The sequence below is a fragment of the Mastigoproctus giganteus genome, chromosome 13 (genome assembly GCF_048544385.1).
Source record: "Mastigoproctus giganteus isolate SK-2022 chromosome 13, ASM4854438v1, whole genome shotgun sequence".
NCBI lineage: Eukaryota > Metazoa > Arthropoda > Arachnida > Uropygi > Thelyphonidae > Mastigoproctus > Mastigoproctus giganteus.
In genome coordinates, this window is record NC_143587.1 from 154286346 (window position 1) to 154309851 (window position 23506).

At 38.9% G+C, this 23506-nt stretch overlaps 1 protein-coding gene across 1 annotated transcript in view; it reads left to right on the plus strand.

The window, feature by feature from the left end:
- Window positions 1-23506, plus strand: part of CaMKI (Calcium/calmodulin-dependent protein kinase I) — a 269499-nt gene that overhangs the window by 106348 nt on the left and 139645 nt on the right. The window contains exon 3 of the mRNA XM_090388015.1: window positions 20201-20275. Coding sequence (XP_090244141.1) covers window positions 20201-20275 — 75 coding nt within the window. The remainder of the gene's footprint in view (window positions 1-20200; window positions 20276-23506) is intronic.

Below are 23506 nucleotides of genomic sequence, written 5' to 3' on the forward strand. Positions count from 1 at the left end.
TAGTTTCCACTAACCAACTAACCCTTCAACTGCTTGGCCTCCTAGCGGCACTGCTCCTGCCTCCCCGTGGCGGGGCCAGGAACCTTGGCAGAAAAGTCCTCTTGCCAAGGGCAAAAAGGAGCAAACACAGACCATGTTTCTGCTACTCAAACTAGCAGAAAACAAGATCCGGATTCATGTACAGCCAAGAGACAAAGGACAGAGGAAATCCCTCTAGTTACACCACTGTTTCTATTCAATTATTCGTTCTGAGAATGATGAACAATCGATCGGAAGTTTGTCACCTTTCAGAATTCAAAAAACTCTTGAAAGCATAGCTGGTTCCCCTAAAACAGTCAGAAGACTAACATCTGGGGATCTACTAGTAGAGATGACAAAAATGAAAAACAAACAGAGCATCTAATAAAAGCTAGAACTTTTGAAGAAATTCCAATAACAGTTACCCTGAATTCCACCCTGAATACCTTGAAAGGAGTAATTACAGAGTGTGATCTCCTCAATGTTCCAGAAGATGAGATAAAAGGAGTTGAAAGACCAAGGAGTTATTCAAATGAAAAGAATAACAATTAAAAAAGGAGAAATTATCCCAATGAGGAATATAATTACAAATACATAAATACACTCTCAAGCAGTATGTAGAGGCTTTTCCGTCTGTACCAAATGTGCGTCACGAGAGCACACACAACACGACTGTACAGCACAGAATTCAAGATGCCCAAACTGCAGAGGAGAACATGTCTACTCAAAAGAATGTGAAGAATGGAAGAGAGAAAAGAGAATACAGAAATATAAGAATACAGAAATAAACAATGTAACATACCAAGAAGCAAAAAAAAAAAACAATACAACCACAATGAACAAATAGACAAATGTACACACAGGTAATGCAAACTTATAGGACAATAGAAACACAGACATATGTAACGATCCCACCAAAAAAATCCATGTTAGACTGGGTGCTTCTCTGCTTATTGAATCAAAAGAAAAACCTGAACAGGCAATAAACATGCCCATTACGATACTGCCAACTAGAGAAACCACTAAATCTACAAAACAAGTCAGAACTGCTGAAGAAAACAGAAATAAAATGGATGATATGGAAATAGAAGAAAAAAACCAGACAGAAGAAACAATACTAGAAATTTTTGCAGAAGAAGAAGAAGAGATTAATACCGAAAGCCATTTTTTCCTAAAAAAGAAGACAAAAACAGAGAATCCAAAAACAACAAACTCAAGAAAACAAGCTGATAATTCTATCAAAACTAAATAATGAATACATTTTTACATTGGAATTGTAGAAGACGCCGCAGAAACTTCGAGATACAATACAATCCAATTAGTCTGTTTGCAAGAAACATATCTTTTCTGTATTTATAAATGATGTTGATGATGGTATATCAAGCTTAATGTCCAAGTTAGCAGACGATACAAAGGTTGGCAGGGTTGTCAGGGACACTACTGACACTATGCTACTGCAACAGGATCTGGAGGGGTTGAGCAGATGGGCTGAGAGGTGGCGGGTGAAGTTTGGCATTGACAAGTGTAAAGTGCTACACATGGGAAACAGCAACCCCAGAGCAACGTATCAACTCTGTGGTACTACACTGACAGTGGTAGAGAATGAAAGGGACTTGGGGGTGGTTGTGCAGGCAGATATGAAGTTCTCTGAGCAGTGCAGACGGGCTGCAAGAGTGGCTCATGGAGTATTGTCAATGATGTACAGGAATTTTTCCAGCGGGGATGGGGAGGTGATTGTTCCCTGGTATAGGGCAATGGTCGGGCCACACCTGGAGTGCTGTATGCGGGTCTGGAGGCCTCATTTCAAGAGGGATGTAGAGCTGCTGGAACGAGTACAGAGAAGGGCAGCAGGATTGGTGAATGGAACAAAGGGGTGCTCTTGCGAAGAAGGGCTTGGGTTTTGCAAATTACAGTGTCTGGAGACTAGGCACCAGCGAGGTGATCTGATGGAGGTGTATAAAGCCTTGAATGGTTTGAGCATGCTCAATGCTGATGGGATTCTTCCTCTGGCTCAGAAAAATCACCTGAGAGGGCATAAATTCAAATTGAGGAAAGACAGATGTAGGATAGACGTGCAGAAATTTGCCTTTGGCCAGTGGGTGGTTGGTTGGTGGAACAGACTTCCATCCCTTGTGGTGGAGGTTGATAGCCTAAATGGGTTTAGGGCTCAGCTGGACAGGTATTTTGAACGAACAGAGGGGTGAAGTGGAAGTGGGGGTTTTTTTTTTTTTTTTTTTTGGCTGATGCTGCATAGGCTTGCTTTCTTGCATCAAGTGCCTCTACTAGTGCTAAGTGCTGATCTTAAACCTCAGAATAACACATTACTAAAACATTACAATATATACAGAAAAGACAGAATTACAAGCAGCACAGCTCATGGTGGAGTAGCAATCCTAGTAAATTCTGGTATACCAACTATACAGATCCCTTTGCAGACTAATCTAAAGGTTATAGCAGTACAGATTGCAGTAAACTTTCATGTGACAATTGCCTCCATCTACTTACCACCAAACAAAGATATAACATGACCAGAACTAGAAGACCACTGATTGCAGAGGTCTTTTATGTATCATGGGAGATATGAATGGCCATCATCCTCTGTGGGGAAATGAAAATATAGATAAAAGAGGTCAAATTCTAGAGAAACTACTTGATAAGCTCAACCTAATACTCTTGAATGGCGGGACACCCACATATATACGTCTAACCACAGGAACTAGCACAGCTATATACCCTCTACTGGATTGAGCAGTTCATAATGATCCCCTGAGTAGTGATCATTATCCAATAAGGATTACTTTAAATGAACCTACCCCTTTCAACCAGGAAGAGCTCCAAAGTGGAGATTAGATAAGGCAAACTGGGCAAGATACAAATAGCTGGCAATATTAGAACAGTAACAAATCCAACAGGTATCATTTGACTCTGCAGTGAAATATGTGACTGACAAACTCCTCCAGATTGCAAAATTAACAATACCAACAACTTCATCGAAATTTCCCATACATCCAAAGCCGTGGTGGAACAATGCATGTTCCCTAGCAAAACGCGAGAAAATCAAAGCATAGAATATTTTCCGAAGATGCCCTACCACAACCAACTTGATACTTTTCAAAAAGGCAAAGGCAAATGTCAGATGCATTACTAAGATTAGTAAGAAAAAAATCTTGGATCTGTTTTGCATCTACAATTACTTTGTTATTCACAAAGCAAGTTACGACAACTGGTCACAGATCTGGAAATGGAATACTGGCAGCAAACTTTATCGGATAAAGCAAGAACTAAAGCTATGGCTCTCAGTCTTTCGACAAAACAGACGAGAGGAAGTGGTACGGGCAAGACTCAGAATTGGACACACTCACAATACCCATCTGTTCCTGCTACTGGGAGAAGATCCACTCCAGTGTTCATCCTGTGACAGTCAACTTACTGGTAGGCATTTTCTGTTTGATTGTCCCTTATATTCAATCATATGGTCAAGCACTTTTCAGTCGGTCTGTAGTCTGAATCTCCCACATGATTTAACTCATATCCTGGGAAATGCTGCAAAAATAGAAGAACTTATGTATTTAAAATGTATTGGCCTATACAGGATTATTAAATTTAACAGCTACACCGGTATATTTCGACTAAATAAGCTATGAGGAGACACAAATTGGCCTCAGTAGCCCTTGTGTCATTAAGTCAAATACCAACCACAACAATGTGAATGCAGTTATGCAGTGTACCTATATACCTGCCAAGCAGTGGGTTCTTCCAGTAGTGAAAGGGGTGACAGCATCGTGTTGCCCAGGAACCATGTGCCGCAAATTCTGTCCTTTCAGTGTCTTTTACGCATCTATGTTAGATAATTTTTTTTTATTGTTATTTCAGTCGGAATAGCACCTAGAAAATATTAGGAATATCTGAAAAGGCGTTGAAATAATAGCAACAACCTATACGGACATGTGTGATTTGTGTATTAGATATGATTGTTTTAGTTCCTCGAATTTTTCAGTGATCTGCCTCTACAAGTTAATGTTGTCCACAAAATACGTTTTTAACTCAAATGTTATCTGTTGAGTCTCTTCCTATAAAGTAGGTTTCCTCTGCAAATAATGTCCTAAATCAAGAACACGTAAAACTTGAACTGACCATTAAACCATAATCTGCCGTCTCGACTCAGTGAGAAAAGATTCCAATGATTAAATGTTAAAGCCCAAAGTATTCACCTTGCCACTTGAATTGGAGATAAATGACGACACCTTCGTTTTTAAAATGCTAGCGCATGATAGTGACTCATACATTTGGGCACCCACTATCATCCCTCTTTCGAAGTCTGTTAACTCACAACGTTTATCCATACTGACATCAAATTAGCATCTATGTGAATTCGATGAGGCAGTGTACCTATATACCTACCAAGCAATGGATTTGTACACTATCGAGAGGGATGACGAGGTCGCATTGCCCAGTAACCAAGTATCCCATTAATTCTGTCCTTTTAACGTATACAGGAGTAATACTCGACTTACGGAAATTTGACTTTATGTAAGTTTTTGCTTGCTGGTGCGAACTTAAAAAAAAAATGTGTAAACATATTTTGCATCCGTAAGAATAAATGAATGTATCATGAAAATATCGTAATGTGAACTGAATAGCACATTTTTTTGGTAATTCGGTCTAAGGCCTCGGAAGTTGAAATTTTTGCCATATATATAACAGCTATTTATCTCTGTAAAAGGTCATTTTTTAAGAGCACAAAAGGTAATATTGTTGCACACGTTGGCACTAATGATATTAAAAGGAGACCAATGGAATTACTTAACAAGTGCAGGTCAGTGTTTAAAAAAAAAAAACCGTGAGGATTGAATTTGAAAGTGTAGTCTGCAATTCTGCCCAGACACGATAGGAGGGAGTATATGATGAGAGCCTTGTCAATCAATTTGGCCCTGGAGAGATTGTGCAAGGCTCAAGGGGTAGAATTTTTCTCAGCCAGGTGTGTGCTTGTTAACAGGAGAGATTCCTACAGGGATGGGATACACTTAAATAGAAAGGGTGCAAGAATATTTGCTGATGCTATCGACACGGTGTTAGGTGGGTTGGAAACTGTTAGCATGGGGGGGATACATTGACTAATAGATCATCAGTAGCCGCTAGCAGAGGTGAAAGTGATTCTTGCACTGCTTCTATTGGAATGAGCAGCAGCCTGGAAAACAATGTGCAGGGGATTCTTGAGACTGCTGAGAAACATTGCAGAACAAGTAAATAAGGAACTCCCCAACTTACGTAAGGGTTGCATTCTGTGGAACGCTACTTAAGTCGGGGGCGCCTCCGTAGCCAGGTGGGAAGGAGCAGCAGTGCGTAGCACACGCTTCTTGATTAGACCGGGGTTCGAGCCCGTCACCACCAAATACGGAGGATGCGGAAAGGTCAGGGAATGACCACCGCATATTCCCGGAGCAATATGGCCTTAGTTGCTAATGCTCCTAAAAAAAAAAAAACCAAATAACAAATAGCTACTTAAGCTCGGGGAATTCCCCCGTGCTTGTGCAGCACTCGTAACTGTGCTCGCTGAATTGATTGAATCAAAAAAGAAATGTTTTCCGAACATGTAAATAGAATTATTTATTGTATTTATTCAATTTTTTATCTCATACACAGGAAAAATTACCAAAGTGTGCAATTTAAAAAAAAAAATTCAAAATTATAAAATTACAAAAAAAGAGAGCAGACAGGCATACCATTAGTAAGTTTTACCTCTCAAGCATCATTGCCAGAATCAACGTCTTCAGCTGATAAGTACACAGTTACGGAGGTTGAGGGCTGTGGAGATTTAGAAATGGTCAGCCACTCAACCTTACGAAAGAACATATTAATGGATGACTGGACGGTGGCTTTTTTTTTTTTTTATATCATAGATTTCTTTGCAGCAAGCAGGCATATTATTCGCTCCTCTCTTAACTTTTAAGAATTGTTCACTGTCAGGATCCACCTTCTGAAACCTCGCCATTGCCAATGCATTTTCACAAAATGCCATTGCCATCTCTGTGGTGATTAAGCATCTCGCTCCTCATTTGGTTCATCTTGAGCTTCTTCAGCATTTTCTTCTTCCTCTATTAACTCCACATCTTTGGCATCAACCTCCAGCTGAAGTAGCTCTGCAACCTTTACATATTTTCTGTGGGCAAATTTTCTTCCCTGCGCCATTTAAACAACTTTTAGTAATTTCCGCCCAGGCCTTATTAATGTTTAAGATGGCGTGATAAATATTGTAAGATTTCCAAAAGTCTCTTAATGTAATTCTCTCATTGTTTACTGCAGACAATGCTTGAGCAAATTTTGTGCGTAAATAGTATGCTTTTAAATTCGAAAGAACAGCCTGATCCATAGATTGGATGAGTGAAGTCGTGTTTGGCGGTAGAAATATGACTCTCCTGTTCGAATTGAAATCATCTAAGAAACCTAGGATGTCCAGGAGCATTATCTAATAGAATCAAAATCTTGAAAGGAACATCGTTTCTATACAATATTTTTCAATCTCTGGAATGAAGCAACATTTAAACCAATCTTCAAAGAGATATTGTTATCCATGGTCTCTGGTTCGATCGGAAATACATGGGTAGGGTGGCTTTATTTCACTATCACTTGAATTCACAAGGATTTCCAGAATGGCATACAAGCAGTAGTTTAAATCTGTAATCTCCCACTGCATTAGCCCCAAGGAAGAGTGTGGTCCTCTCTTCTGACACCTTGAAACCTGGCATTGTATTTTCCTCTTTGGCAATGTATGTTCGATCCGGCATTTTTTTTCCAATACAGAACAGTCTCGTTAAAGTTAAAAATTTGCTGCATTGAATAGCTGCCTTCAACAATAATTTTTTCCAACACAATTTTTTCAAATATCACAAAATTTCACTGCAGCTGCAGAATCGGCACTGGCGACTTTACCGCATACTTTAACTTTGTGGAAACAAACGTAATGCTTGAACCTATTAAACCACCCGTTGCTTGCCACGAACTTTGGTTGGGGCTCGCTGTACTTATCCTTAATGTCTTTATAAATGCTTGTTGCTTTTGCTTGAATTGTCATTAGACTCAGGAGCAGTCGCTAATGAATCTGATTTTCCATTCATATTATTAACAGTTGTTCCATCTTCGATATAGCACCTGAACGCTGTTTTGTGATCACTGTTGATCCTTTGACATGTTCCTTTATACGTGCACTGCCCTTTAAAATAGTATTCACTGTTGAAGCAGCGAGACCTAATTCCTTTACAATAGATGACAAACTTTATCTTGCTTCATACTTAATCATTTTCATCTTCATTTCTAAATCAATTTTGTTTTGTTTCCTGGCGCTACCACCACTTTCACTTTTCGTTGGTCGCATAGGAATGAAGAGAATTTGTTTTTTATATGATTGAAGATGTCAGTGAAGGGGAATATATTTCACTATAATAGCGTAAAAACCCACATAATTGCAGTTATCGGTATTATCGCAAATTCAATAAGATTGAGTTTGCTATCTGTTTATAATTAGATGCACTAACAGAAAAGCCCAATAAACCAGAAAATGGAAATTGTTTTATGGTAGTGACCTACAGAAATGTGGTTTTGAAAAATATATTAAAGGTGTTCAAAATTGATTCTTATAATGGAAACATATGATAATGATGAAAGGGTAGTGCAATTTCCATTATAAATATGACCTTTTAAAGAGATAAATAGCTTATTAATAAAGCGAAATTTTCAAATTCCAAGGACTTGGAACAAATTACAAGAGAAGAAAAAAAAAAACTATATATTATTGGGTTCACATTTACGATCACAATACCTCTATTTATTCCTACAGGATGCAAAATAAGTTTCCACGATTTTTTTGAGTTTGCACCGACCGGAAAAACTTACGTAAAGTCGAGTATTATGTAAGTCTAGGAGTTTCTATACTTGGGCTGTGTTAGGGTAGCTAAGGATAGGAACAGGTGCATGTATACTTGTCTGTATAGCAATGGTAGGAGTTTGGTAAATAAATTTCATGAATTTGGGGTGGTTAAAACATCAAAGAAAGACATTGTTGGGATATCAGAGATGTGGTGTCATACAGATATAAATAATGCAAACTGGAAGGATAGACAGGATAGGAAGGGAGGTGGGGATTATGCTATTAGTTAAGAAAAACATAAAATCCAAGGAAGTACAGCCAGACGACATGGCTGGACAGTGCAGTATCAAGTCAGTTTGGTGTGACATAAGCACTGGGAAAGCAAAATTGAGAGTAGGAGTGTGTTATAGGCCTAATGACTCTGATGAGTATAATAAATAACTGTACAGAGAAACAGAGTGGGCCAGAAAATCATCATGTTTTATAATGGAGGATTTTAATTTCCCAGATATTGACTGGAATTTGTGAGTTGGTCACTCACTCACACAAACTAGCAAGGCTTTTGTGGATTTATTGGATGGTTGTTTTCTAAAGCAGCATGTTCAGGAAGCAACTAGAGGAAGTAATACTTTTGATTTGATTATCAGTAGTGATTCTTCATGCATTAAGAATCTGCAGTTAAAGGAACCACTAGGTGGCAGTGATTACAGTGAGCTGAAATGGGATTTACTCAAAGAGATGACTAACATCAGGGGTAAAGGGAAGGGTTTTTGCTTTTGCAAAGGTCGCTATGGTGATTCAAGACATTATTTAAATTCAATATGGTGGAACCAATGATGTTACCAACAGCCCATTCAAAGGATTAATCTTGGAAACTACTAGGCTTTTCATACCAACTCATAAATATTGTTGAAGGTTTAGGCCTAAATGGATGTCAAATGAACTTTTTTTTTTTTTTTTTTTTTATGTGAACCCCAAACACGAGAGGTATTAGAACCTATAGTATTTAGTACTTAGTACCGTGCTTGGGTTGGAGGTTGAGAAGACGAAAGAAGATATTTGTTGACATTGAACTTGAACTTCTGTAGACTGTAATTTTCAGGAAATACATATGAAGGAAGGTTGTTCCAGAAAACGGCAGTTGAATGAATAAATGAGGAAGATGAAAAGTTGGTTCTGTGGGTTTGAAGTTGGACAGTAAATGGATGTTGGCTGGTGGCGGCACGTGTTCAGACTGTTTTGAAAGAGAGAGCGGTAATTATAGAAGCCAATTCAGAACAGTGCCCATGGAAGTATCTGTAGAAGAGGGATGCAGCAGAAACAGTACGTCTATGAGAAAGCGAGTGGAGAGACTCTGTTAGAGATGAATCATTAATTAACCTAACCGCTCTCTTCTGAATGGAATCAAGAAGTCTGAGAGAGGTTTTGGGGGCACCACCCCAGATGTGGGAACAATATTCCATGGCAGGGCAGATTTGTGATTTATGCAGTGAGCAGCTGTTTGGAAGAAAAGTAACACCGAGAGCGAAAGAGAAAACAAAGTTTTTTAGATGCAGAGGAAGCAATATTTGTAATGTGCTTGTGCCAAGAGACATCAGAAGTCAGGGTAATCCCCATATATCATTTTGCCTAGAAATCAGAGTGTCACTAAAGATAAGCATAGGAGCAGAAGAATCCTTTTTGCGAGATATAAGACAAGACTGAGTTTTAGAAGGGTTGAAATCAACTAAGTTGTCTTTGCCCCACTGGAGAATTACCTGAAGATCAGCATTTAAGGAATTGGTAGCAGATTTTCGAGAAGTTGAAGCTGATCGAGCAGGACAAGTTTTCTCAAAATGGAAAGTGGAATGCAATATGCTATCATCGGCAAAACTATGAATAGGATTTCCAATCAATGGAAGAAGGTCATTAATATACAAGAGGAAAAGTGTAGGAGAAAGAACTGAACCTTGGGCGACACCGGCATTAGTGGAGAAGTTAGAAGACAGAGAGCCATCTACCATCACCCTCAGTGAGCGATCAGAGAGAAAACTGGATAACCAATTACTAAAAACAGTTAGCAAACCATTAGATTAAAGCTTGTTTAGAAGACCTTTATGCCAAACACAATCAAAAGCCTTTGAGATGTCAAGAGCAACTACTTGTGTTTCCCCTTGTGAACTAGTGAGACATTATTATTATTATTAGCCATAAGGTGCAAGGAAGCCTGAGGCTTATGCTTCTCCAGCCAAAAGGAATTCCCGGGTTACCCTGAGAGAGAGAGAGAGAGAGAGAGAGAGAGTGAGAGAGAGCAAGCGCAGGAGTCAAAAGTAGAAAGGAATCATGGAGAAAGAGAAGAATGATGATATCTAGCTCAGGACAATGGGTGTACCAAGCCCATACAAGCAGATGTAATTCCCTCTGTGGCACAAAAGAAAAATGCATATGATGCATATAAATTAACACGTGACACAGAAGCCTATGATAGATATAAGCTCGTCTGTAACCAAGTCACAAAGGAGGTTAAGCAGGCAAAGGCAGATTATGAGAAATCTTTGGCAGAGGATGCAAAGAGTTCTTTACTTATGTAAACTCTAGGAGAAAGGGGATGAATCAGCTTGGGCCAGTTGATATCGATGGTTCAGTTGTTATTGATTCTGCTCAGGTAGTTATCAAACTAAATGAGTACTTTGCATCTAAATTCACCAGAAGGTGAATGTAGATGCAGAAGGAATGCCAGATGTGAAATAGATTCTGACAGTGTGCTAGATGATTTTGTAATAACTAAGAGCAAAGTGGAGGAGAAATTCTTGAAGTTAAACATAAGAAAGGCATCTGGGGGTGAATGAGATCTATCCAGTTATATTAAAGGAGGAGGCAGCAAAGGCAGTAAGTAAACCCTTAGCCATAATTATTAGAACTCAATTGGACTCAGGGGAGGTACCCATGGACTGGAGATGTGCAAATGTGACACCAATTCACGACAGACGATCAAAAGGCGACACAAGTAATTGCAGACCTGTTAGTTTAACTTCTTTTCCAATGAAATTAATAGAGATACTGGTTAAAGAAGAATTGCAGGATCATCTAGACAAGACTTTAGTTATAGCTCGGACATCATGGGTTTTTTAAGGGGAAATCGTATCCGGCCAATTTGATTGGATACTATGATGTGGTCACAAAGCAACTGGATGCAAAGAATAATTTTGATATCAACATTTGGATCATAGAAAGGCTTTTGTTATTTTTTCATATGGAAGACAGCTGCACAAATTGGAGCAGTGTGGCATTGGAGGCAAATTGCTGCAATGGATAAAGGGATGGTTGAGTGGCAGAAGACAGCGGTAATCAATGGACACTGCTCTTCGTGGAGTCCCCTCGATGTTCAGTGTTGGGTCCATTATTGTTTTCTGTATTTATTAATGATATTGATGATGGTATGTCAGACTTAATGTCCAAGTTTGTAGATGTTGTGAAGGTTGGCAGGGTGACACTATTGACAGAATGCTGCTGCAACAGGATGTATAAAAGTTGAGCAGATGGGCTGAGAGTTGGCAAGTTAAGTTTAACATTGACAATTGTAAATTACTGCATATGGGTAGCAGTAACCCCAGAGTAATTTTTCAACTGTGTGGTACTACACTGACAATGGTAGAGAAGGAAAAGGACATTGGGGTAATTGTGCTGGCAGATATGAAGTTTTCTGTAGCAGTGCAGACGGTCTGCAAGAGTAGCTCATGGTGTCTTGTCAATGATATACAGGAATATTTCTAGCAGGGATATGGAGGTGATTATCCCCTTATATAAGGCAATGGTCAGGCCACACCTTGAGTACTGAATACAGGTCTGGAGGCCTCATTTTAAGAAGGATGGAGAGCTTCTGGAAAGAGTACAGAGAATGGCAACACGATTAGTGACTGGAACAAAGGGGTGCTCTTACGAAGAAAGGATTAATTTTTGCAAATTAGTGTCTGGGGACTAAGTACCTGTGAGGTGATCTGATTGAGATGTATAAAGCCTTGAGGTTTCAGCATGCTTAATGATGATGGGATTCTTCCTCTTGCCCAGAATAATTGCTTGAGAGGGTATAAATTCAAATTCAGGAAAGACAGTTGTGGGATAGATGTGCAGAAGTTTGCCTTTAGCCAGCAGGTGGTTGATTGCTGGAACAAACTTCCATCTGACATTGCAGGATTTACACCATAAATAGATTCAAGGCAGAACTAGACAAAGGATTGGAGCATTTTTTTTTTTTTTTTTGGTTGATGCTATATAAGCTAGCTTTCTTGCATCTTGTGCCTTTACTAATGCTAATTTTTATAATGGAAATTATTATCATATGTTCAGTTATGAGTATCAAATTTGAATGCCTTTGTGATGTTTTTCTAAAGCCATATCTGGAGGTCACTACCATAACACAATATAAACAATTTGCACTTTCTAGTTTATTGGACTTTTCTGTTAGTACAATCTATTAATTAAAAAACGGGTAGTAAACTCTATCTTCTGTATTTGCGATAATCGTGATACCAGGAATTGTGTGGGTTTTTATGTTATTATGGTGATTTGTGTTTCTCATTCACTGACATCTTCAATCATATAAAAACATAAATTTTCAGAATCTTTTCTTCATTCCTATTTGCTTATTAAAATGGTATTTAGTATTAGCAATGGCCACATGATGCAGCATAAGCCTATGGCTTATGATGCATCAGCCTAAAAAATAAAATAAATAAATAATAATAATAAGAAGAAAATAAAAAAATAATAATAAGAAGAAGAAAATTAAAAGAAATTATATAATAATTAATAAGATAAAAGGAAATGGAAAACCTAAGCATTTCCCTCCTCCCATAGGTGACCTTTGAATTTCCCCAAACTGTCAGCCTCTACCACACATGTAGGTAACTTATTCCAGTAATTTATAAATCGCTGGCTAAAATAAAACTTTCAGCATTAGCATTAGTAGAGGCATTTGATGCAAGAAAGCAAGCTTATGCAGCATCAGCCAAAAAAAAAAATAAATAAAAAAAATAAATAAATAAATAAAAAATAACCACTTCCACTTCACCCCTCTGTTCGTTCGAAATACCTGTCCAGCTGAGCCTTAAACTTATTTAGGTTATCAACTTCCACGACAAGGGATGGAAATCTATTCCACCAACCAACCACCCGCAAAGGCAAATTTCCTCATGTCTATCCTACATCTGTCTTTTCTCAATTTGAATTTATGCCCTCTCAGGTGATTATTCTCAGCAAGAGGAAGAATCCCATCGGCATTGAGCATACTCAAACCATTCAAGGCTTTACACCTCTATCAGATCACCTCGCCAGTGCCTAGTCTCCAGACACTGTAATTTGCAAAACTTAAGATTTTCTTCGTAAGTGCACCCCTTTCTTTCCATTCACTAATCTTATCTGCAATAAGGCCTCTGAGGTTGGGATTATTCATACTACCAATTTTAAACACACACACCAACCGTTTATGACTGGTTGAATAATGAAATAAAATAAAATAAAATGATAGAAAAGACTGTAAAATAATATTTACAAAAAACTAAACTTTAACAAAAGTAAAATAAGTAAATAAGTTAAAATGCATTAAAATATAAATATAAAAGCGATAAAAAGACGATAAAAAACACTAGAGCTTTCGGAGGTGTCTTCCTCCTTCCTCAGTAATAGTGAGACTTAAATGACACATCCTTAAATACCAGGTTCACGGCACACGTGGATGACCAGGCGCATACTCAGCATTCCTTTCACTTGTACCGGAACCGGAAGTGGACTGGACACGTGGAAAATTAAAACGTTTGTCTCTTGTCAAAACCACCGCCTCAAAAAGGGGGTGAAGCCTAACTCCCCTGTCTCTGTTTATACTATTGTTACCAGAGGATCCAATCCACAGACTTTCCAGCCACTTGCGGTCCCAGAATCTATGCGCCCGGTCAAGGATGACAGCGTTGTCGGGGGAGATCTGGTGTTGTTTTTCCCAATAGTGCTCGGCAATGGCGGATTTATTGAGCTCTGCGGTCCGTATCACTCGTGAATGTTCTCCCAGACGGTCCTTGAGACGCCGTCCTGTCTCCCCCACGTAACATTCCCCACAATCCGGGCATGTGATCTCATACACGACCCCACTACTAGAATCCCTAGTAATGGGGTCTTTGACCTGTGACACTACTGTGTGCAACCTCCGGCCCGGAAGCTGCACACAGCGTGTCTGAAAGTCGCGAAGCATCCTCGCAATGCGATCTGACAGGCCCGGATAGTAGGGAACATACACTGTGGTAAGCGGTACAGGCGGAACTACCCGATTGGGCTCATCCTCTCTGTTGTATTCATCAATGACCCTCTGGGGGTAACCGCACCTCATAAGATCCGTCGTGATTTGCCTAATTTCCTTCTCCCCCTCCTCAGGGGTACTGCAATGCGTTCTCACCCTACCCAAAAGTGCTCTGGCCACACTATTTTTATGTTGGACAGTCTGTGCCGTCCTATAATGTGTGTACTGGCCCCTACACATTGGTTTCCTATAAACCTTAGTTCTAAGTCTGGGGCCTTCCCTATATACCATTATGTCCAGAAATGGGAGGGTGCCATCTATTTCTACCTCCGAGGTAAATTTTATGAAGGGGGAGAAACCATTGAGAAACGAGACCACATCTTCCTCTCTCCCCTTCCTTACAATAGTAAACGTGTCATCAACATATCGTTTCCACTTACGCATAGGGAACTCCAATCTTGCGAAAACCCTATTCTCAAATTCCTCCATAGCCAGATTTGCAACAATGGCGCTGATTGGAGAACCCATGGCTGTACCGTGAACCTGTTTATACATCACTCCTTGGAAAACCAAGGTTGTACTAGAAAGACATAATTCAACAGCACCACATATATCTTCTATGTTTAGGTGGGATCTAGCACTTAAAGTATTATCCTTTTGTAAAGCCAACTTTACACATTCTACCCCATGTGCTATGGGGATACAAGTAAATAATGATATAACATCTAATGACATCATCATCTCGTCCTCCCCTATTTCTTGACTCCTTACAAAGTTCACAAATTCCGCACTGTCTCCAATGACCAACGCGGACCGCCCCACAACCGGGGAAATCAGCTGCGCCAGATATTTAGATAAAGCATACGTAGGGCTACCAATGAAGGAAACTATGGGCCGTAATGGAACATTCTCCTTGTGTGTCTTAGGTAACCCATAAAATCTGGGCAGTCGACACCCTGTTGCATGCATGGACCAATACTTATTCCAGTAATTTATATATTGCTGGCTGAAATAAAACTTCCTGCAATCCAACCTAAACTTCTCTCAACGTAACTTTAAATTATGGCCCCTAGTTCTAGAATCATTTATAACTGTAAAACTTTCATCCTCATTCATTTTTCTTATACCTCTCAGAGCCTTAAACACCTCAATCAAGTCTCCTCTAAGGTGCCTAGTTTCCAAGCTCTGCAACCCACATATTTGAAATCTTTCCTCATATGGATGCCCTTTAGCCGATCTCACCAGGCAAGTTACCCATCCCTTGACACTTTCAAGAAGCACATTCTTTCTTTAGGTGCGGTCTCCATTCCTGAACACAGTATTCCAAGTGTGGTCTAACAGTATCCTTATAAAGTAAAGTGCAGCCATTATCAACCCACTGCAGGGTGGAAGCCTCCTCAACAATTCATGCTGAGGGAAATGGACCATAATCTGCCACGCTGGTCCAGTGCGGGTTGGCAGATCGACCGTATTCAGCAGTCAGGGGCTTGAACCCCGGTCTACTCAAAGAGCGTGTGCTACTGCACTCCCGCTCCTGCCCACTCGGCTACGGAGGCCTTATATATAATGAGATTATGATGTTCTTACCTGTACTAGCAATTGTTCGATAAATCATTGATAGGACACCATAGGCCTTCCTTGCAACCCGTCTACAATGTTCAGAGAACTTCATATTTGACTGTATTGTAACACCCAATCACTTTCCGCAACTACTGTCTTTACTTCAACTCCGCCAAGTGTATAAGTTATTTTGAGGTTACTTGTTCCCCAGGCGAAATACCTTACATTTTGCTGGATTAAACATAGCTGTCATTTTTCTGACCATCCCTGAAGTCTATCTAAATCATTCTGAAGAAGCTCTGCTTGGCGGCAATAATTAACTACTCTACCAATCTTTATATTTTTGCAAATTTAGACATCATGCCCTCTATCCCTTCACCGATGTCATCTATGAAAATCATAAACAACAGTAGTCGTAATACTGATCCTTGGGGAAAACCCCACTTCCTACAGCAACCCTATCTGAGGAATAATCATTTATCACAACCCACTGCCTCCTGCCCTAAAGCCATCTAGCTATCCATCTAAGGAATTTCTCTGTGATTCCATCCTGTTCCAACTTATAAAGTAACCACTCGTGTGGGACTGAGTCAAATGCTTTACTGAAATCCAAATAAACAACTTCGAAATTATTTCCTAAGTCCGGCTCTTGAGTGACCCTGTCAAAATAGCTAACCAGATTAGTTAAACATGATTTTCCCTTTACAGAACCATGCTGAGTATCCTTCAGAATTCCATTTCTATCTAAATGATCCTGAATTCCAACTGTGATCATTGTCTCCATGATATTCCCTACTACTGAAGTTAGACTAACCGGCCTGGTAATTTCCTACTTCACTCTTACAACTGCCCTGGTGAAGGGAAAAGCAACCAATGGAAACTGCAAGTGGTAGCAGTGCTAGGAAATGGAATAAAGTTGATTTAGAAATAAAGATGAAAATGATTAAGTAAGAAGCAGGACAAAGTTTGTCATCCGCTGCATATTAGGTTATGCTGCTTCAACAGTGAATGCTATTTTAATGGACAGTTTGCGTATAAAAGAACGTGTTAAAGGATCAACACATTTAAGATCAACAGTGATCACAAAACAGTGTTCGGGTGCTATATCGAAGATGGAAAATCGGATTCAGAAGCAAGTACCGCTGAATCTAATGGTCATTCAAGCAAAAGCAACAAGTATTTATAAGATAATAAGGATAAGTACAGCGCACCCCACGCCAAGTTCGTGACAAGCAACAGGTTATTTAATATGTTTAAGCATCGCGTTGGTTTCCACAACATTAAAGTATGTAGTGAAGTCGCCAGTGACAATTCTGCAGCTGCAGAGAAATTTTGTGATGTGTTGGGGAAAAAAAAAATTTCTAAATCTCTACAGCCCTCAACTTCCACAGCAGCGTACTTATCAGCTGGAGAGTTATTCTGGCAACGATGGTTGAAAGGTAAAACTTTCTGACATTGTCCGTCTCCTCTCTCTTTGTAATTTTGTACACATTTGTAATTTTTCGTGCACATGAGATAAAAAAAAATTGAATAAATAATTCTATTAACATGCTAGTTGAACATTTCTTTTTTGCTCCAATCAAATTCATTGTGTATAGTTAAGAGTGCGGCATAAACATTTAGGGAAATTTCGACTTAAGTAGAGTTCCACGTTGTTGGTACTTCTTTTGAATTTATTTCTTCCAGAATCACATATTTTCATTGTGGAAGTATGATAAAAAATATTTTTTGTTGGCTAGTGTAATGGGGAAAAGCTGGCCAGCACTTCACAATTTATCTACTTACAACTCAATGCTGCCCATCATTGTTGTTACTCTGATTCCCTGCCCACCTTTACTGTTGGCTCGAAATCAGAATCATTTGTGGGATATACTGCAATCTTCCCGTATTGCATGGCATATATCATAGAGATGTATCCTATTAGGGTAGCCTTGGACCACATTAAAACTAATAATTATCAAAGCTGTATGGTTTACACTGATTCTTTAAACACATTACAGGCCTTATCAATGAGGGGATATAAGCCTCATCCAGTCCTGTCAAGGGTTCAGCATAAGTTATATTCTCTTTATGAATCTACATTCAACATTAATTTCTGCTGGATCCCAAGCCATTGGGATCAAGGGTGACAATCTTGCAGATGTTGCAGCCAGAATCAGCACAATCCCAGAGGAATCACAGCCTCCTGTTCCCTTATACAGACTACAGGCAAGTGATAAGATATTACACTCCCACTGGCAGTCATGGCATAGAGATCACAAAAATTGTATCAGATTAAGCCTGTGATCCTAATATGGCATCTAGTCTACGTAGAAAGGAAGTTGTTCTTGCTTGCCTCCACGTAGGACATAGTCATTGTATACATTCTTTTCTGCTTTCACACATAGGATGACACTCCTGTGTGTGAGGACTGCAATACCATTGTGACATTTTAAACATGAATGACATACACTGAGTGATCACTGAATTATGACCGCTATGAAAACTGAATGCGACCCATTAATCGCGTGAGATACGAGAGTACCGAGTTAGACGACCTACATAGTATAGCTAAGATTTCAGTGGTTCAGATATAGTAAAATTCTGAGCGTGATGGGTAAAAGGAAGGATTTATCGAACTTTGATAAAGGACAGATTGTGGGTACTCAATGAGCTGGTACCTTGATTTCCCAACTGGCTGAACTGGTGGGGTGTTGAAGAGTTGTCATAGTTAAAGTGGGTCAGGACTGGCGTCAAAATGGTCAAACAAAGATCCGACGGCAGAACTGCAAAGGTCAGCAAAAGGTTGATGTTAGAGGTGAGCGCTGGGTCCAACGACTCGTATAGGTGAACAGGTGCAGCACTGTTGAAGAGTTGACTACCAAATACAACATGGCCAACCCGGAGCAATATCTACCATGACCATGCGTTGCACGCCCGCATGTATGGGCTATACCAGCAGACGACCCCTACGGCATCCTCTCCTAACCAAGGTTCATCTGCGTAAAAGACTTGCTTGGTGCAAAGAGCATGCAAGTTGGACATTAGAAGACTGGAAGAAGGTGTGTTGGTCAGATGAGTTACGTTATTTACTCCACACCGTGGATGGCCGTGTACTGATTTTGCATCAACAACATGAGGTATCAAAAGTACAAGTACAAGGTATCAAAAGTAAAAGTATGAGATAACAACATGGTATCAAAAGTACAAGCCAGTGTAGGCAGTTATATGGTGTGGGGCATGTTTCACTTGCAGGAACTTGGACCCCTGGTGCATGTGGAACAACGTATCAGTGGTCTCTGCTATTGTCAACTGCTTGCCGACTGTGTACACCCTGCTATGTTACACTTTTTCCCGAATGGTGATGGTGTCTTCCAAGATGGCAGTGTTTGAAGAACACAGTTCTGACTTCCAGCATATCAATTGGCTTCCAAACTCCCCCGATATCATTACCATAGAGCACTTGTGGGATACTATGGAAAGGCATATCAGACGTCTGGATACACCAATCACCTCCATACCACATTACACACAGCTTGGTTGGCTATAGCTCCAGAACGCTTCCGACATCTTGTTGAATCACTGCCACGTCGGATAGCTGCTGTACTGAGGGCATAAGAAGGATCTATGAAGTATTAGATAGGTGGTCATAATTCAGTGATCACTCAGTGTGTATATCTTTTACTGCTTTTAGTTGTCTGACTGAGCCCTATTACACTTAATCAGATACTATCTGACAATGATCACGTGTCGACTGTTTTTAACTATTTAAAATTAACTTATTTGTATTTTTGTAGTATGTTAACTTATGTTTTTAACTAGTGCAATTAACTTATTTAGTAAATTAACTCTTTTATTATATATACTTTTATATACTTATTTATATATCATTTATATCTTTTTTTGACCATTTTCTGTTCTTATATAACTTACAAACCCTGATATAGCGACCAATTTTTATGTTTTACTAATCTTTTATTCGTTTACTGTTATTGATGCATTTATAGCCTGCTTATGTTGCTGAAGCACCAATAAACTACAAACCACCTTGAGAAAAATTCTACCCCGTGAGTCTTGCATAGTCTCTCCAGGGCTGAATTGAATGAACTTTCTTTACCATTTCCTCGCACTTTTAATTAAATCATCAGATCTTACTCTTAATATCATTAGTATCAACATGTACAAAAATATTTTCTTTTGTGCCCTGAAAAGATAATAGCCAATGATATCTGTTCTGATAATTTGTGCTTCTTCATTTCTGGCATATCACATCAATTTCAAGATCAGGTAAGAAAAGAAAGGTTCACCACTTATGTTCATAAGCAGTGAGCATCTATTCCATAATGATTGAGCTGTGGTCTGTCTCATATTTTCTGTGAATGATTGATGAAGAACTGGACTGGACCACACATTTTGTTTATTTTGTGTTTTATCTCTTTTTTTTAAAAAAAATGTGTACACTTATTAACAGTTTTCTTAGAGCTGTTCTGAAGTATTCAATCCTTTCTTCCTAGGTTAAAGCATTCAAATATTGTTCAACTAATAGAAACTTATGAAGATAAAAATAAGGTATACCTTGTGATGGAATTGTAAGTATCAAAATTAATATGTTTAATTTAATGCTATGAAAAGTTTTTATTGTAATCATTTTTGATACATGCTGATTTAAGAAACTAGTTTGGAATCTAAATTTGGACTCCTCTCAATACATTGAGGAATTCTATAGCAAATGACCTGATTATACTTTTATATATGTGAGCTTTTATACCACTGTTAATGAGTTTCCTGCAGCTAGAATGGTTGAGGAAAATCCATTGTTTGATTATTGTTGTGGGGGGGGGGGTATATTAAGAATTTGCCCAACCAGTGGCCAGCAATTTTTTGTAGTCAGGAATCACTGTTAAATTAGCTATCCTTCATTGAACAAATGTTTGTTTCACACTACCAATTGTGTGCGGATTTATTTTGGATTCAAGATTGTTTATTGGAATATTGTTACCACTATGTATAGCCATACAGGCTGTTAGTGGTGTATGTTAGGAGATGTGTATTTGTCATCAACAACATAAATTGGACATGTTTTACCCATATGTTTATATTTGAGGCATTGATTTTTTGTATTTCAAATAAAATCATAATCAGGCAGTAGTAGTGTCCTTTTAATTAGCACAGTCAGTCCTCGAATAACACGTGTTTACACTACACGAATTCGATCATACATGATTTATAAATAGGGGAACAATATCTTATATAACACGAACCAAATTCGCTTATGCATGATTCGCCTGTGTTTACAAGAAATGGCATTCAAACGCAGAATCACCCCAACCGAACGAAACACGATAGGAACGAAGAGAAGATTCTGAAAATGTATTTATGTTTTTTATATCGGTGAAGGGAAAACACATTTCACCATAATAACGTAAAAACCAACACAATTCAGCTATCGGTATAATCGCAAATGCAATTAGATAGTTTACTACCAGTTTATAACAGATTCCACTAGAAGAAATGCAACTGGAAATTGTTTTTATGGTAGTAACCCCTAGAAATGTGCTTTAGTAAAATATGAGGTGTTAATAATGTATCTCTGCCTTTACGGTATTGTTTATTCAGTTGCTACATGCGCGCAGCTTTGTTTATGTGTCAAGCGTGCCTCCTCGTTTTGTAATTGTGCTTTATTCCCTAAAAATGAGTAAAATACTTAAAGGTGTGAAAAGGAAGCGTCCTGGTGAAGACACTGCAGATTCAGAGAGAAAAAGAAAAGCAATATCGATAAACAGAGGCGGACTGGGTCAAAAATTCTTACCCCGGAAAATTTGTAGTGGCCTCATACTAGCGTTTATGGCCAAAATCACACTGGCCTCCAGCCCACCGGTGTTTCCCTGGTAAGGCTTATGGCCAGTCCGCCTCTGTCGATAGAGTAAAAATATGAAATTTCAAAGTGAAAACGCTTTGAGCGAAATGAAAGACTGTGTGAGATTGCATGTGCTACAGACCTAAATGAGGCAATGCCGAGAATTACAAAGAATGCAGAGAAAATAAAAATAACTTTCATAGCAGGAACAACTCAAAGTGTAATTAAAATCCATTAGATTAAGACTCAAAGAATTGGAAGAGATGGAACGGCTGTCATCTGTTTGGATAGAAAATCAAACAAAAAAACAAGTTTGCTTACGATAGAAGCAAAAGAATTAGCAATATTCTATTGCATAATAGTCGTAATAAAATAATTACATATTTTATTACGATAATTTATTGTGGTTGGTAATTTTGGTTACAAATGTGTGTTCAATCTTGGGTGGTCAACACCTAACCCTATTTTTCCCACAGGGCCTGTTGTTTATATTGCACGATTTTGCATTGCATGAGAGTTTCTAGGAACACAACTATCTTGCTATACGAACACTGACTGTATTAGTGTTAATAGTGGCAAATGATGCAAGAAAGCAAGTTTATACAGCCAAAAAAAAAAAGAAAGAAAAATCCCATTTCACCTATCCATCCCTTCCGATAGTTTATCTAGTTCTTTCTTGAATTTATTCACTTTTGTTTTGTTTGAATTTATTCAGTTTGTTAATGTTAAGTTTCAGTTGCCATTTTTCAGCCCATCTACCTAATTTTTCTAGACCTTGTTGCAGCAGCATACCTTCATTACTGGCCCTTCAATATGGGCACCTGTATGTGACGAGGGGGATTTCTCAGTAATGCTGTTGGTCCCCCAGTTAGCATCACTGGGATCTAAATCCACAGCTTAGGGACCTAGGTTAACACCACAGGAATCTGGTGTATTTGCCATGCGGCGCAATCTATGGAAACTTGGCGGAGGGGCCCAGCTTCAACAAGATAGATAGTCCTGGATGGCTCAGCCATGGTCAGTTGGTTATTGGGTTCACCTGCATGGGTCAACCATGTTGATGCCACATCCCTACTGTCGTGGACCAAGAGGATGGATTCAGGATGTCAGAGGTGTGGGTAATAGTCTTGTTGGCCTTGACATCCTACTCCTGATTGCAATTATTGCTTGCCAGGTGGAGCACATCCCATTTGGGTTCCATGGTGGGCTGGGAGCCGGGTGCTGAACTAATAAAAAAAAACAAAAAAAAAAAAAAAAACCCCACAATGAGTCGTGATACTCTAAATTTTTCTTCTTGGACCCCAAAAAAGGTACCTAGTAAAAAAATATACTAATGAACCAGAAAATGCTACCTCGGCAAAAAAAAAAAAAAAAAAAAAGACCCAGAACCAAAGATACATTGGGTCCAACACCTCAACGACTGTTCATTCCACTGATGAAAAGCTCAAAAGAAAAATGTCTCCCTTCATCTGAAGGATTTGGAAGAGCTAGCAGGTTCACCCAAATTAGTGAAACAGCTTTGTTTTGGTGACATTCTAGTCAAGACTAAAACTAATTGGCACTCTGAACAACTCTTCTGAGCAACATCTATTGGAGGAATCCCAGTTGTAGTAATATTCCACAAGACACTAAACTCATTCCAAGGCATAATCTCAGTATAGGATCTTCTCAGTGTCTGAGGAGGAAATCTCTTTGGAACCAAAAAAGCAAACGAGTGACAGCTGTAAAGAGAATATTCTTTAATAGTATGAACCAGAGCTGTAATGCTCAATACGTTCTACGTTGGTGTCAATATTAGTAAAATAATAAGAGAAGTTTACCTCAATACGTAGAACACTTCTGTATGATACTCTCCAGAAATTAAAACGAAAAAAATCGAAAATCTTACATTACAGTAAAAATAATTAAAAATCAACTGAACACAATTAAAAAACAAATTAATTCAATTAATTTAACGAAAAAA